At 43.9% G+C, this 16,773-nt stretch overlaps 1 protein-coding gene across 3 annotated transcripts in view; it reads right to left on the bottom strand.

The window, feature by feature from the left end:
* The window catches only part of LOC308403613 (tetratricopeptide repeat protein 28-like), a 193,590-nt gene that overhangs the window by 119,418 nt on the left and 57,399 nt on the right, over window positions 1-16,773 (bottom strand). The window contains exon 1 of one of the 3 annotated variants that reach the window (XM_080893191.1): window positions 14,423-15,438. The exons of the other annotated variants lie outside the window; for them this stretch is intronic. Coding sequence (XP_080749317.1) covers window positions 14,423-14,449 — 27 coding nt within the window. The 5' untranslated portion in view covers window positions 14,450-15,438. Of the gene's footprint in view, window positions 1-14,422; window positions 15,439-16,773 lie in introns of those variants that run through there. 3 annotated transcript variants of the gene reach the window in all.

The raw sequence follows: 16,773 nt of genomic DNA, 5'->3' as shown, positions 1-16,773 counted from the left end.
GGAGAGGCGTAATAAACCACACACAAACCGGTGAAGTTGAATTTCTGCACAAACATATATCATGCGTGAGAGGTGAAGCAGGGAGGAGGCTCGCGAATCCCATCAGTCATGGCTTTAGACTGAGGTTAAAAGCAGAGGCGGCCAGCTACTGCCAGCACACACAAACCAACCAAGGACAGCGGGAAGGGGGAAGTCTGAGGGCAATACACGGAGCACAGCAATATATGACATCACAAATCTGCACTGGGCTTGATTTGTCTTGATTTGTTGATACGACGCGCAGCCCATCCTTCCAAGTAAACAACATCCTGTGGGATATTACACATCCGTTTTCTGGTCTTCCTTTTTATGCTGCTGCGTACGTGAACAAAGCTGTATGTGTAACACTTTTGTGGCTCTGGAGAGAGAGGCGCAAAATCTGACTCAACATCCTCTGTGAATTTTCTCGGGCTTCACATTGTTGCTGATGCTTGTTTTGCCAAAGACTCCTTAAAATTAGATTTGGAATCTAAAGGCGGCGCGCGCCTGCTTAAAGAAAGAAAACTGAAATTGAAATTGCTGGCATAACATATCGGAAACGCAAATCTAATGGATGGCAGTCAAGGTGTACGCTTTTTGTTTTTTCAAAGAAAAAGAAAAAATATATGTATGTCTCTTACTGCCGCTTTCATTTCTTAAATCCTTTTTTCATTCTGGCATTTGGAGCTCCAGAAGGTCAAACGTGTCCACACATCTGACCTTCTGTACACAACTGTCTGCATAAGACAAAATACATCAGACACTTAGACTGAGATGAGCAGAGACCCTGAATCTTTGCAGTGAATGCAAAGTTGTCCTGTATATATAACCAAGTGACTGAATTATTAGGTCCCTAATTCTATAAACGAATATAGAGTCTTCAGTGTCTGGAGAAAGGTGACGTGTGTGGTCCAAGCCAATAGTATCAAGTGGAGAGCATACAGTGTACACCATGCATTCAGACAAACACACACACAGGATACAGATGCAGATACTGGAGGTGACCCAGCGCAGTGACAGGGTGGGACGTGACTTGATTAAGAATGGGGAGGTAAGAGTGATAAAGTAGCACCTAAATCCACCCACATCCTGTGACCCTGCAATAAGTCAAACACCAACGACAGGCACACACAACATAAATAACCCTGTCTGAAGTCAGCTTGGAGTGGCCCTCCCTCTCCTCAGGTTCAGAGTCATTGTTTGACTAAACCTGAGACAGAAAGAAAAAGTTTTCTTTAGGGAGAACAAACACCAAGTGGACGTAACCCCCCCTCATAACAACTAACAAGTCGCTTAAAGGTGGCTAAATCCAACTTTCAGCTCTCCCGAGTCACATGCACACAGGCTGAGGAAAACATAAATAGCTCGCACACCAAATTCTCCAACGCCTACTTGTGTTAATTCATGCAATCACACCCAAACACATCATGCGGGGTTAATAGAGCAGGTGTCCACTGCAGAGCGCTCTCCGCATCCTTGGCTCCCGAGCCAATATTCTGGGGCTAATTTGAATAAAAAAAATCTGCAAACATTTGCTGGACGATTCAGGCTAATGTTCAATCTGCTGCTTTTTGACACAGTGCCACCACGCATCTCATTTCCATTCCTGAAGCCTTACCACCAACCTGCCAGCGCTGCAGAGTCATGTGGTGGAAACGGAGCGGGAGGGAGGGGAAACTGAGGGATGGGGAAAAGGGGATGACATGTTTTTATTTATGTAGACAACAACTCTTCGGCATTCAGCTAGAAAAATAATGGGAACGGCACACGTAAATGTGTCTAGCGGAATATCATCAAGGTTAAGGAAGAAAACAGAATTCTGATACTAACACAAAAAGCACACATATTTGAGGAAACTGCATGAAACTGCAGGGAGTGTCTTAAAGTTTGGGGTTAATACTACTCATAGGTGCTGGTATTCTAAGGATGCTCTACAAGGAATGCACACATATACTATGGATCCATCTAGGTTAATATATATTTGCCTTACACACACACACACACGCTCAAAATTCCTAACCACCATTAAACAATAAAAAGTGAACGATAGAGAGGAAAACCGACAACAGCGAGACAGTCTCGTTTAGAAAAGTAAAAAAATGAGGGGAGAGGATGGGGGCAGGAAAACATGCTCATGTGATGATATACTGATTTTCTTTTATGCATAGCAAAAGTTTCCACTCAATTTCCTCCTCTTATTTTGGCACCATCCCGAAGATAATATCTCTCTGTGTCTCTTTTCAGTTTCAAAGGGATGATGAGGGTTGCATAAAATTAGCTACTCGATAGGGAGACCGTGACCAGGGGCAACGTGGAGGACCTTGTTTCCAAAGAGTCTCGACACACTCGGCTCAACCCCCCATATCCCCGAGTAACAACTCGAGATCAGATAGAAAAGGGAGAAGCCTGTTTAAAATAGCACCCCACAGACACTCTTCTACATTTTTGAACAGCAGTGAAAAAAGAAAAGAAAATATATAGGGCATAAAATCACAAGCTTAAATTTTCTACATGCTGCGTCTGTTTTATAAGCTCCTAACACCCAAACCTAACAAAGCACTGAGAGTGTATATTATGGATGTATATTGTTTGTTTTTGCCAAAAGGAAGCAGAAGCTCTTGTCAAAAAAACCAAAGAGGTGAATCTGTCATCTCACACGCTTCATGCACTGAAAAATAGACAGGTCCGAGCCTTAAATGCTTCATCTACTTTCTGGTATCCCAGTCCAATTACACTCGTCCCACCAAGCCCTTTCTTTCCACAGCCTCACGGGCTGTCAGATTCTGATATGGAGGGCGTTGCAATATTGAAGGTCGGTCAGTTCGCACACTTAACCTCATTTCCCCACCACTCTGCTCTGCCTCTCCCAGAAGAGCTTTTTTGATTGGTGTCCATTTGAAAAGCGGGCTTTGGGTTTGACGGCTGCGGTGCGGAGGGTGGTGGTGGTGGTGGTAGGGGAGGGGGCGAGATCAGAGCAGCCTCAGCACAGCCTGAGAAAGGAGCTTTTTCGGAGCGCGACTCCTGACTGTAGCCTGCTATAATGGTTTTCAATTAACCAAGGGAAAAGACTGAGTACTAATCTGGGCTAGCACAGGAGAACCATTCATGCAATATTCATGTACACAAACTAATGAAAGCCCAGATTAGCCTACATATTTACATGGGGTCGGGAGCTACGACGTCCACACATTAAAGGAGTGCGATGCCAAGAGGAGAGAAAGAAAAAGATGAGAACTGTACACTGGGAAACAGACTCGGAAAAAGAGGAGATAATGAAGTGAAGAGAGGAGATCAAGAAAGAAAGGAATCAAGAGGGAAAAAAATGGGCGGGGGTCAACGGGACATGAGGAAGACCTTGAAAGAAAGGGAAATAGAATCACGAGATAAAGGGGTGAAGAAAAGCTAGAGGAGGTACGACTCCTCTAAAGGAGATTAAGGATCATCTGCATTTTGTCCTTTCATCTGCTTTTGCCGTAATCATCCCTCTCTAAAAGGCAGGCACCAGCCCCCACCCCACCCTAGCCCCACACACACATACACAGACACACACACACACACAGAATGACACCAATCTGAATGAGTGATCTTGACAAATTGGGCTGCTTGAGTAAAAGAGGGTGCTCTTTTGACTGAGGAGAGGGCTGCAGACAGACAGCGGGGCAGGACAAAGATATAACTGTAATTGGCTGCTACGCTCTCCTTCCCCTAATCTACCGCCATGGAAAGTAGGTGGACTGGAGAGCCGACATCCAAAAAAACCCTCCAAACCAATCATTTCAATAACGTTTCAAATGCATTATTGAAACGTGCATCAGAACAATATGAGAAATTCATTTGCGAGCCTTAGTAGGTCACAAAAGACTTAAAAGACTTCAAAGCTGGATTAATGTGTGACTGGACATAGCAATTCCACACTGGCTAACTTCTTACCAAGCATTAACGCTGTATGTCAAACAAGGAGCTAATCGTGGGTTTAGTTTGAAAATATCCTTTGACCTTTTGTAGAGGTCCCAGAATTAATTTTATGCTCCACAGATATCTAATTTTATGCTCTTACGGACTTATACATTTGCAGAATAATGGAAATGTCCTGATATTTTTCTTCACTTAGGGAGCCAGTGAGCCCAGTCCACTGAGGAAAGGGGGGAAAAAGTTTGGCATTAAAGCGCCTGCTTCTGGTTTATACTGCAGCCAGTGTATAAGATGCTTGTGTACAAAAGCTGATGACTCTACAATGAAACGAAACACAGTAAGAGCCAAATTTCTGGCTGATTGGAGAAAATCTCAGATTCTTTTGTTTCCAGAACCCGGGGAGACTAATGAATTCACACTTTTATCAATGTGCTGGGCTAGCAGGTTCTCCCAAACCCACCCCCCTTCACTTTCTTCTACCTGCCTCAACTTTCAGTAATGAAATGTGAGAAATGGGCCAATTTACAGCTGAGGGCTGTTTCTTCCTAAGAGACAGAGACATAAAGATAGAGTACAGAGGATATGCAGAGGTAGATGAGGGGGTTTGGATTTAGACAGAGAGAGAAAAGGCAGGGAAAAAAGAAGAAGTTGCGAGACAGGAAAGCAAGATGTTGGCGCTAATATGAGTGTCATCTCTGAGGGAAGACAGAAGTGCTTGAATTGCATTTTTGGCCTTTAACTTCTCTTATACAAAAAGAGACTGGAGCTGAGGAGCGGCTCTTGATCTTTCCAATCAGCTACCACGAGAAGAGCTGCTCAGATATTCAACAAGCAGAAACAAAAGAGCACGTCAGCGCGGAGAAGTTCGCTATGCTCAAAAAGTTTGACAGTAAGATGCAAAGAAGCTGGAGAGGAGTCGGCAGAACAAAGGCAGCGGAAAGAGGGACGAGGTCCTCCACCATCTGTTCGTAATTACGTTTGAAGTCCACGCTGCAGCCGAAACGCTTTTAAAGTCCAACATTTTCCTATAGAGCAACGCAACAGCGCCTAATCACGATGCTTCTCCTTTAAAAACAAAGAGCGTGACGCCATCCGTGTTGAGCTGGTCACATGTGTTGTTGCTTACAGACAACAGGACAACGCACACAAGTGTTAGTTGTCTGAAGCCACATGTAGAAGCTATGTAGTACAAACTTCATTTCGAATTCACCGAGTGCCGACACACCCACAGCACGTTTGACAGACGTGATGGCAGTTTGGGGGCAGAGCTAAGCAGAGCACAATCCACAAACAAAGCTTTCTGATTGCTGTGACATCACATCTGTTAACTCCTCAAATACCGCTTTGAGACGATGAGCCCAGGATGAGATGGGTGGGTGTGTGGCTAGATGAATGGGAGGAGCCCCCCCCCACACACACACACACACACACACAACACACACCCTCCCTTTGGGACCAGTTACATTTTCATTTGATAGAAACTGGAAAACCACCATCTGTAATTAGATTACACATAGATAGACGGAATCAGGAATAAAAATCCTTGGTTAATTAACTCAAACCATATTCTAATCAGGTTTTATACCCCACCCCCAACAACCCTCCAATCTGAATCTTTTCACAAATCCCCCGGGGACTCACCATCACACATGCCAAGAAGAGAGAGGCACTCAAACAAGATCATCATTTGACACTAATTTCCCAAACAGGAAAGCACTTAAAGATGCAGCCTGATTGTGATAACTAAGCATGTGCATCAAGAGCTAATGAGGAAAAAAAAAAAAGAAGTAGTTACAGAATGTGCACAGTCCTATAAAAAGTATAAAGAGATCTCTCTGCCTCGTGTTGTTGTGTGCAAGTTTTCCGACGTGAGCGTTTCCTGCGCCGGGGCGACAGTTTCTGTCATTGCAGGAAACGAGGGCGGAAAATTAAATGAGCCTCTCTTTATGGGAACGAGGACAAGTGGCTGTGATAACAGTCAAAGAGGTGCCTCAGAAGGAGTGTTGCCCGCCACATTCACATCTCCATTATCTGTCAACCTGCCAGTCCATCTGTCGGTTTGCCACACAGTGCTCCGAGGACTGACAAACTCCATTCACGCGAAAACACGTGTCGGGTGCGATGCGAGGTGAGGAAAAGCGGCACCTTAAATGCCGCACAGAAGTCTTGCAGTTTTACTATTGTTTAACTTTCCAATTATGACTTGTGTGCTAGAAATAAAGAACTGAAGTATTTTATCAAAGCTGTCACGTAGAGAGTCGGCAGACTGACAGCTCATTCACGCAGCCATTACATTTGTCTCTCACTTTGATTAGAAATACATTTTAAATGTCAAGTCAGTTTTTCTTCCAGAACAAAGCACAGCATGAACAACAAAAAACAAAAAAACAGAGAGGACACCACCGAAACAAGACGAGTAGGAAATTAGAGATGTCGCGCTTCAATACCGAGATATCCAGCGCATTCTTCAGAAAACAGCTATAAATCCATATTTACTGTTTTCGAAAATGTGCTTTCTTGATTAACTGGGCCATGTTTTGCCCAAAGACATCTAGACACCATGAGATTCGGTCCTTCTGTGCTGATTAAGGCCGTGAAAGCTGTAATTTAATCAGCAACAGGGACAATCCAACTTATTAAATTAGATTTTTACCACAGTGCTAAAAGGCGCGCTTCGCAACACCAACTGGCTGAAAAACACTCGACACTGTCAACAGATTTGCAGCGAACAGGATTTGACCAAATCTAAATTGTTCCTCTGGGACCGAGACCGCGTTGACACATGGAGGGCTGCTTTAATTTCTAAACACCTGCTCACTCTCTACTTAGACTGCAAAATAAATCCAGCACAGAGCATTTTCTCTACTCCAACAAACAACCATGCTCTGCCATTTCGCTGAGAGTGGTACACAGCCAACCAATCTCCCCCGAGTGTGCCATGAATGTGTGTGTGTGTGTGTGTGCATCAGAAGAGCCACCATCACAGCAGCCTGCACCTGCTCTGCCTGAGGCCCGACTCTGTTAGCTATAGGAGTAGCAGCACGATGCAGATATGGAGGAAGGAGAGGATGGAGTGGCAGAAAGCTTGGGGAAATAGATCTGTCGGTGTAAATGTCAACAGCTCAGCTCAAACCAAGTATAGTTAAGCTGTATTGCAGTTGAGAACCTAATATGAATTATTATGAGTTTGGAGCTGTTGAACTAGCTGCGGTGCTATAAATAATACAATGTCTTAGTTATGTGGAAGAAAACACTTCACGGTAGGAAGTTTGTGTGCAGGTTCTGCTGTATCCTTCCACAGATCTGCTTAGAGCAGGCAGCCTGTTGAGGCCTGCTGCTGCTGCTGGTCAGAGCCTGATGGACACATGCAGTCATATTCACTGACAAGACTCAGGCATGGATAATTTCACATGTCCAAATGCCAGCCAGCATAGCTATGTTACAATGATGTCCCCAGGGCACACACGGTTGTAAAACGTGCACAGCCCAGCGGCAACAAACGAGAAGTATTCAGCGTCTGTAAAATCGAAAACAGCACGCACATTCATTACACCGCTCAACATTTTGACTCAGCAACTTACAAGCTGAGCTCCATACAGCTGAACTTTTCTGTGCTGCTAAAGACAGTATTTTAGCCTCATTCCTGAAGAGGACTGCCGTCTACTTTGTGTAACTGACGATTTTTCATAGGAAGACACAGAGTGAGTGGGAGGGAGGGTCTCTCCCGATATGTAAATTGGGAGGGTAATTTCACACATGAACCATTACACCAACTGTTGTGTGCCAAGTTACATTCTTTTGTTCCGGTGACTGATCATGTATGTTTTCTGAAGCACTCAGTGAAGCAGCTGGAATGAGTGTGCATACCATTTTTGGTATTTTTTATTGCAGAACACAGAGCAGCGCTACTATACGTGTTCCCGTTCTGCATCATTTCATCATGGAGGACACCCAAACAGGTGGCAAGAAAAGGCAGAAAACACACTTCACTCAGCTATAAATTAAAACACTGCTTAAAATAATGTAACGTCACACTGCAGACATTGTGTCTAGTCAGCCCCTGTAGCAGTGCTCAGCCTTGTACAATATATTTAAACAGCTAAGAAGCTGCTGATGCTTGAGATTTCACAGCGGTAACTGGAGCACTCTCCAGACTGCTGAACAATGCCGCTCTATTGTGGCCTCTGACCTCAGCCGCAGGAATATAGATCAGCGGAGAGAAGTGGAGGAGGGGAATAACAGGGTGCAGGAGGAAACGGCGAAGGCAAAACGATTCGCTATCTGATGGATTATAATATCGCATGGTTTGCATCAATCATGTCCTATCTGACACGAGGATATCGCTCACTTGTCAAGACAACATTTTTCCAAGAGACATCAAGACAAATACCAAAAAAAAGGAGTCGCAAACGCATCGGGATTCACGAGTTGACACGCACATATTCATTTACAGATGTATCATTTTTAAGCGGTGATATATTACAGCTGGAAGTGCTAAGGTCACTGAAATGTAAGCTACATTTTTTTATTACGCAGAAAAAAGTATCATACACTTTTTTTGTTTCTGGATCACAGGTGTGGACAGAGAGAGGCCAAGGTGAGACGATGGGACATGCGAACGCTGCCTTGTGCTGTAAGCGGCTGCATCTCTATTAGACTGCAACAGAAACCCAACTTAAATATATAAAATCTATGAGGTATGAGATCATTTGAGAAGAAGAAGCATCGGGGTTTGTTCTGTAGTCCTCATTACTGACTCCATCTCATCGGGCCTGTCAGTCACCACCTGTCTGTCTGCCTTGTTAAAGAAACTGGAATCATGAATCTCCCTTAGGAGACAAGCCCGCTGAGGATATGGCAGTGCTCTTGGCCCACATATCTTAGCAGCTCCAAACATATGGCTGACATAAATATCCCAGTATAAGCCTCATATAAATATATCCAAACTTACAAGAGGGAGTAGCAACTAAAGCGAGCCTTGGGAAGCGGAGACAGAAAAGGCTCAATGGGTCGTGCTCAGTGCCATTTCTCGTTCCTTTCTGTGGGATTTTACAGCCAGCAATAAAAGCCTTTCTTTGCTACCCTCGCCATATCCTATGTGGCAAGAAAAGCAAGGAGAGGCAGGGCCAGCTAGACCAGATTGATGGTGAGGGGAACTAAAACAATCTGCTCTGGGTTTGGTTGTTTCTGTGACCCCTGGAGAAACACTCTGCTGAGGCTGTTGGTGTGTGTGTCTGCTACACAGTCTGACTACAAAAACAGTGCACAGCACCTATTTCTTTCTGACTTTAGAGGCGAGAGGGGCTCAGGCTAATCTCGTTTGCTTCTCTCTTACACTATGTGCCATCTGTCCAAGTGGGCAGTGATCATGAAGATGCGGGGGTTAATTAAGTTATGCTCTTTTTTTCACACTCAATAATCATCAATAATCTCCACAAGGACAAGACGCTGACCACTCAGGAGGCTGTCAATCCATGGAATGGAACGGCAAGTCCAGGCTTAAGGGCAACAGCTAAGCCACGGACACACTCCTGGAAAATTGAGCCTTCAAAGAAGGGCTTATGAATTCCATCTCTGACAATAGAAGAGATGGAATTAGCGAGAGTTAGGGGCATCAGTATGAGACAGGGTGGTATTAGTGGTGCTCTTCACACGTCTCCATGCAGGCTGGATCACAGGCCCCCTTTGGAACACACTAGATGCGATTGTGTGTCACAACACACAGACTGCATTGGTTGGAGACAGCTGCAGGGCCTGGAGACAGGACCCACTGGAAAGCGTCCAGTGTGGAGTTATAAAGGAATGTAGAGACTGTGGTTTTGGCAGCTGCGCTCTGATAAATGTTGTGAAACAGAGAAAAGTATTCATGTTTTAAGGCCATATGCTGAAGCGATGTGGCTCCAGTGCCATTGACAGCCCTTATTCAAAACATGTTTCACCCAGATTATGTCTAAAGTGCTGGCTCTCATCAACATGCACGACTGAGCACATAATACAGAAGCTTAACTGATGAAAAGACTGAAAAGAAAAGAGCTTAAGTCCTACACATGACTGTTCCACCTCACAGAAAAAGAAAATGTGTTCCATCAAGTTAGGGCCGCCTTATTCCCCGCGGAGGCACCCAGAGACAGGCACCTTCTGAGCCCCAAGAGCAGCTGACCACACCTCTGGAACAATGACCTCAATAAACTCAAACATGGGTCCATTTGCTCAAACACAATCACTGGAGGGAGAAGGAATGGTGTAGCAAATCAGAAATGAGTGCTCTGAGGCTCAGAGGAAAACATTACAAATGGACTGTTCTACACATAAATCAATTCTTGTATTTACCACTTGCTATCCAAAAATCCATCTCAACACTCACAGTGGAATGTGCAGGTCCCAGGAATGAGGATTAATGAGAGCAGGATGGCCCAGTCACCATTGTCTCTCCTGCTGTATTTTGACAGCACACTCCCAGGAGTGCCTTACCAGCAAATGCCTGCAGACCACTGCGTCACAGTACGAGAAAGAGGATGCCTAGCATTCCAGGAAGCTTTTCTTTCTGTCCTCCATCTCTGTCCAGCCCTCCCAGCGGGAGGCAGAGGAATGGGATTAACGGAGCAAGTGCGGCACATAAATGTCACCGGCATTGCTGAGTCGTTGTTCCCCACGCTGCAGCCCTCCTAACTTGACCCAATACCCCGACCCCATCCTATCTTTCCGCTCCCCAGGGGGGGACGGGGCAGCAGGCTGGCCACGTAGCCACATCCAGTTCCGCTTGGTGAGCTGGGCCTTAAATACAGCGCAACATCAGGAACAGCAGGTGCTATCACTCCCTATCATTAATTATACCTGCTGCATCACTCTAGGGCCTCTCACTCCTCAACTCCACATCTCCAAATCACCATCTCTTACACCCTCTTATTCTTAGCCTGTCCCCATTTTCTCTCCTTCAAATCCAAACCACCTAAAAATGCCATCAAGCGCTACAGCAATCCCATTTCTTCTCTGCAATATCCACCCAGCGCTCTGCTTATTTCCTACAGAGCCTACAATCTAGACCCCCATTCATTTGTTCCCTGATGTATTTCAATCTTTGTCCAGCAATCCCGCGTCCTCCCAAGTGAGTCCTCCCTCCAGTGACAGCTACGCTGGCTTTCTTCGCTCATCAGATATCTGTCTTCCAACGGTGTTTTCACATTTTCATGGGTGTTTCCTGCTTTTAATGTATTCCAAAACTGCTGTGCTGCTGCCAGCCATGAGACGTCACATGGACTGATGGAGAACTGGGAGGAGGAGATAGCCCTTTCCCCTCCACCAGTGAGCTCATAAATAATACCAAATCAAAGAGGAAAAGCAGCATGAGAAAATCCTGGAGGTAAAAAGTCAATGAACATGGCCAGAGATGTACGAGCACGCCTGCTGATGGTAAAAGTCAGATTTGAAGTGAGTCTTGCCACAGAAATATGAGCATCCTGTCCATCTCAGGTGAGAAGGCCTTATGTCAACTGTGTAGAACCCACAGAAACATCTGGCACCTCCACAAAAACAACCAGTAACTTCCTTTGGACTTGGTCACACTGCCACAAGATATTATGTGAACTTTAAATGCAGGGGCTGGCTTTTTAAGACCACCAACAGGTTGTGAGCTATTCTGCCCAAGAAAACACGGAGTGACCGTGACTTGAAAACACATTTGGCAGCAAAGAAAGGAGAGTGCAGTGTTTTTCAGCAAAAGAAAATCATGGGTAAGGAAAAGAACTTAGTTTTCCTGCCAAGTCCATAATTAATGTCCAAAGCTCTTTGGAGTTGTGTGCACAAACATATGGAGACACCGAAAAACAGCTTTTTTTGATATCCACTGTCTTAAAAGCAACACTCCCACAGGCTCTTCATTGTCTGGGTGTGACTTGGTGCCTTAAAAGTGCCAGTGCAGGCACATTGCCATCTCTTAGCTGACTTCCTGAGTTACCTTTCCCTACAGGACAGGCACAGACGACATTCCTTAATGCTTACTTCCCTGTATGAAACCCACCCTGTACAGCTACTGCTGTAAAGCCACAAAAATCCACACAGCATTTTTTACACTTGCAAACACAAAACACAAGTAGTTCTTCAAAGACCAACAAAAAATAAGCCATCTCTGTGGAAAATAATGATTATCACTACATACACCTTTACTGAACCAGTCTTGGAAATAAAAGTCTAAAGCAGCCTTTAGTCATATGCCTTCCCATCCACGTTTTAAGCTTGTATAACATGGACTTTCTTAATCAACTCAGTTGTTCAAACCAAGTCTGTCAAATCAAAAGTTAATCTCACAATCCCCCTGAATGAAAGCATTTTCACGCTCCTTTCTTTCCACAACAGACAACCCGCTCTGACGGCAACATTTCCTCTCTCTGCTCAACATTCCAGATTAAGAATTTTGACTCATTACTATTAGGAGGAGGTGGATGGGACTCTCAACCTGAATCAATATGACTCTCCCACACTTACATTGATTGCTCACGCTCTACAAGTGTAGCAAAGAGACAGAAAGAGAAGCTGATAAACACAAGAGGAGGGGACCTCAAGGACTGTTTGTGAAATTAGTTTGTGTGCACTTTCTCAAGTGAGCATTGGATTCAAAAGAAATTGCTTTCTCCACAATATGGAGCACAATGGCTGCTTTCTATTCCAGTAAACTGCATTTTTTTTTTTTTTTTTGCACTACCTAGGTTGGAGGACATCTTTGGCAGCCTACCAGAGTTCAGGGTGAACAGACAATGTCAGACACACAAAAACACACACGCTATTTGCATGGCAATTCAAAATATTGAACACTGCTCTTTGGGTCTGCGTTTTCTGCTCTAAGTGCTTTGTGCTCATCCATATGCATCTTGCATCCTATACAACCAACAGGTTAATTAATCAACATCAGGCGAAACCGAGTAACCATTTTGCTCTTTGAAATGAATCCCCAAAATGAGCGCTCTGGTGCAACTCACCTCACTGAAATCCACGAAAAATAATCTACATATGACAGAGAGTGTATCTTTATGGTGTTTTCAAGTTGAGTACACATGACTGAAGGGCTGGGGGTAGGAATCAGTTCCTGCAACGTGGAAAGGCTTTTAGTCCTCAAAGGGGGGGAACCTAACGGATGATTCTGGCAGACACACTGCACAGCTGTAGAAATCATTAGGACGTGCTCGCAATTTATTTTCTGTGTTGATAATTCAACATTAAGGAGCTTGGGTTTTATAATTTGCTTTCATCTCATCTTTCAGGAAGAGATTAGCCACATTAATGACACTTGATGGAGAACAAACAACACAGAGATCTAATTTAGGAAACAGCACTGAAGACCTACAACCAGTGCTAGTGGTAGTGGTTACACTGTTAATTTACCAGTGCCCCGAATAGCCACAAAGACAGATCATCATCAAGTTGCAGCTGAGCAGGGGAAAAAAGATCTGGGCCAGGAGGAAAAATCCTGCAAGTGTTTATGCTGCTGTCGAACAAAGTCTTCTGAATGATCCAAAACAGCTGACAAATGAAGGAAAGGACCTACTCATCCTTTCATTTTTTCTCTCTCCTTTGAATCCAGACCAGAGTAAAGCTGCTTCTGTAAAGGGAAAAACTGTTTCTTGTCAGACAAGTGCCCCCTGCTGGTAAAAATCCTAATCTTAGGCATTTTTGTGCTACTATTTTTTTTTCCTTTTTTTCTCCCTTTTTTTCTTTACAGACCCCAGATGATTTTCAGATATTTTCCATGCTGTAATACCCCACGGCTATGAAAACTGAGCAGTGATAGAAAGCAATAACAATACAACCTTGAGAGTAAATGTATATCTGATCATGGAAACAAGAAACCTGGACACATGTTTTAGTAATCCTAAAGAGAAAATAAAATGCTAAAAGAGGCATTAAAGAAGTGGTGCTGGTTTATTCTGAAACTTTTTCCACCCACTTTTAAACCTGACGAGATTATTTTTCATTTTGACACTTGATTGGGCGATTTATATTCCCACAACTCCCGAGGTTCACTGCCCAACGCATTAATCACTGATGTCTTGATTAGTCCAGATCAGGAACGCAGGGCTGTCGGATGTTGTAAAGAGGTACGGGGCATACACGACAGCAGTATGTGGGTTAACATGTTCTTCGTCAGTGCATAACACATTTTATTCCCTGGCATGTGCACTAGTAATGTGAAATTAAATTACATGTTATAATTAACATGTGATTACTGTACTCGGAATCATTAAAACGGATTTTCTGTGGCAGAAAATATCCATAAAGATCGAAGTGTAACGGAACAGAAACTTGCTCGTCCTTATAAACTCTGCTTTGGCTACAGTTTAATATACTTTAGTGCACAACGTTAATGTGATTACTACTATAGGTGTAGCCGATCATTTGTAGTAAGCGAACAGGCAGAGCGGCAGTCTGTGGCCGAGCCCCTCTGCCCAACTTGTGATCTACTAGAGAAACGTTATCATCAAAATATCTCAGAAACACTCACCTTCTTCCGGGGCTGCCATTTCATCATATTTGTAAATCAAAATGGAACAGCATTAAGATATTATATGAGAAAGGAATGTAGATTCAAAGAAATCCAGAGCGCAAGTCATGTTGCCTCTCGACTTCCCTCGATTTTGCAGCAGATTTTCTCCAAGGAGCTATGCATGATGGTGTGCGAGTCTCAGCTTTGCGGCAATTTCGGGGTAGACAGCACAGTCAACAGAAATCACACAACGGTTAAATCCACAACTGAAGCTCGGAGGATAAATCAGAGACACATTGTGTCAACTGACACTGTTTGCGTGAAAGGTTCCTGTGCGTAAATCCAAAGTAGGAGTACGTAATGAACCCGGTCCCTCTTCACTCGGCACGCAAGATCAGCGCCACCGGGACCAATCGGGATCTTGTTTCAGGAAGATTTATTCTTAAAGTTTTTTCTTTAAAAGAAGAAGAAGAAGAAGGAGAAGTCTTCCCTATAATTAGGTTACAAATTTTAGTCCAGCGCGGTGCGAATAAACTGTGTCCAATCTGTCCTAGTCGATGCGGAGCAGACCACAGGGAAGCGAAATGACTACCAAAATGCAGAAACACTCATCACAAGTGGTCAAATCCCATTTTCCAGCGGCTGAAACACACTTTTTGGAAGTATTCGTAGAGAAATAGTCACACAGAGGTCGGTGGAGACGGCGCGACAGGCAAGGATTACTTTTATGAGAAGGGGGGTTCAAGCACCAAAAAAAATCCCTGGAATTTCTGCAGCTGGAAGGATATCCTGGTTCACGCAACAGCAAAAAAAGAAAAAAAGAAAAGAAAAACTGGACTACAGCTTTCTGATGACTTCCTTCCCTGCGCTCCTCCAGCCTCACAGTTTAGAGACTTGTAGCAGTGGAGCTGAGCGGTCGTAAGGTAGCAGGGTCATAGCGCCGCCGTTCAAAGACTTGCCAAAAAGTACGCTTTACATTTACGCACTTAGATGGTGCTGCCACCCAGACAGGAGGCGGGCTGTGGATTGGTGCGTCGCTCAAGGACACATCCCTAGATCCTAAATCCTCGAGCAGTCTCTCTAACCACGTGCCAATTGCTGTGGCAGCCCAACAAGACAGGGTTTTGTGATTTTCAGGAAATGTCCTTGTGTCCGTTTAAGTTGTTGGTATAGACCTCACACTCCAACAAACAATAGTCACAGAGAAGATGATTAAAGCTGTTCAGTTCAGTATGAATCTAAAGAATATGTGATTATTTTTCTCCGAAAATCTCCTATAGCGTGACCACGTCCCTACAAAATAAATGAATCTGGGATACTTTACCAAAGCCAAGAGGTGTGTGTATCTGACATCAAAAACAAACTTAAATGTTTGGCATCAGCCACTACTTTTTATATGAATCCAATTTTACACATTCTTAGATACATAAATAGAAGCTAAAGTTTGTTTTGTAGTCTTTTGCGATAGCCTTTGCACATTGGTGTATTCCCTTTACTGTGGACCGTTTTTTTCAGCTGCTCATCTGTCTGGTAATCATCTTTGCTCGCAGCAGCGATGCATCCATCGCTTTCTCTCTCACATTTTCTGTGACGCTGCGTTCACTTTTGTAAACAACAGACATTCAAAATGTTGGATAGTGTTTAAATATGTGGGATAATTGGACTGGTAATGCTGTGCACCCCCACATAAAGAGGGATGGCTGTTGACCTTAGGCCGCTAAAAAATTTAAGTGTCCAACCTCACACAAAGAAGTGAATCTGTTAGCAGGTCATCACAGTATAAACGGGTGTGAATAAGCTCAAAAAATTCAAATAACACTGCACAGTGCTGCTGCATGAGCTTGCTACCTTGATCATTCTCAATAGAAGCTACTGTCCTTGATTATTTTGAATATTTTCATGGCAAGAAGAGACTGAATTCACACATAAAGGGTACAGTTTACAAAGGACAGAGAGCCTTGGACACTGGCGACAGCTAGAGCCCTGTTTCTATACACTTTACGTGTTTCTTCCTGCTGAGAGGAACTGTCACATGCAATAAACTGTGCAATATGTTACCGCACATCAGGGATCTGACATTGCAAAATATTATTGGTGAGCACGGTTTAAAAATACCTGCTTCTTTTAAATTAAGAACAGAGGAAATGATAACAAACAACACACTGGAATCACCGTCAGAGACACACTGAAGAAGAATGACTATCAGCAGGCGATGAGTTGAATTATCAGTGTCTCGTTCTGCCACTGGCCTTTTACCCGTTTCTAATCTTCTAATCTGTGATTCAGTTTTATAAAATTCTATGATTAAAAGTGCTCTTTCAACAATAGTGTCATGAGGGGCTCAAAACCTTTACAACAGTTCCGGTATT

This window comes from Rhamphochromis sp. 'chilingali' (assembly GCF_963969265.1).
Source record: "Rhamphochromis sp. 'chilingali' genome assembly, chromosome: 10".
NCBI lineage: Eukaryota > Metazoa > Chordata > Actinopteri > Cichliformes > Cichlidae > Rhamphochromis > Rhamphochromis sp. 'chilingali'.
The sequence above is the reverse complement of the archived record's forward strand: the minus strand, read 5'-3'. Positions and strand labels throughout refer to the sequence as shown.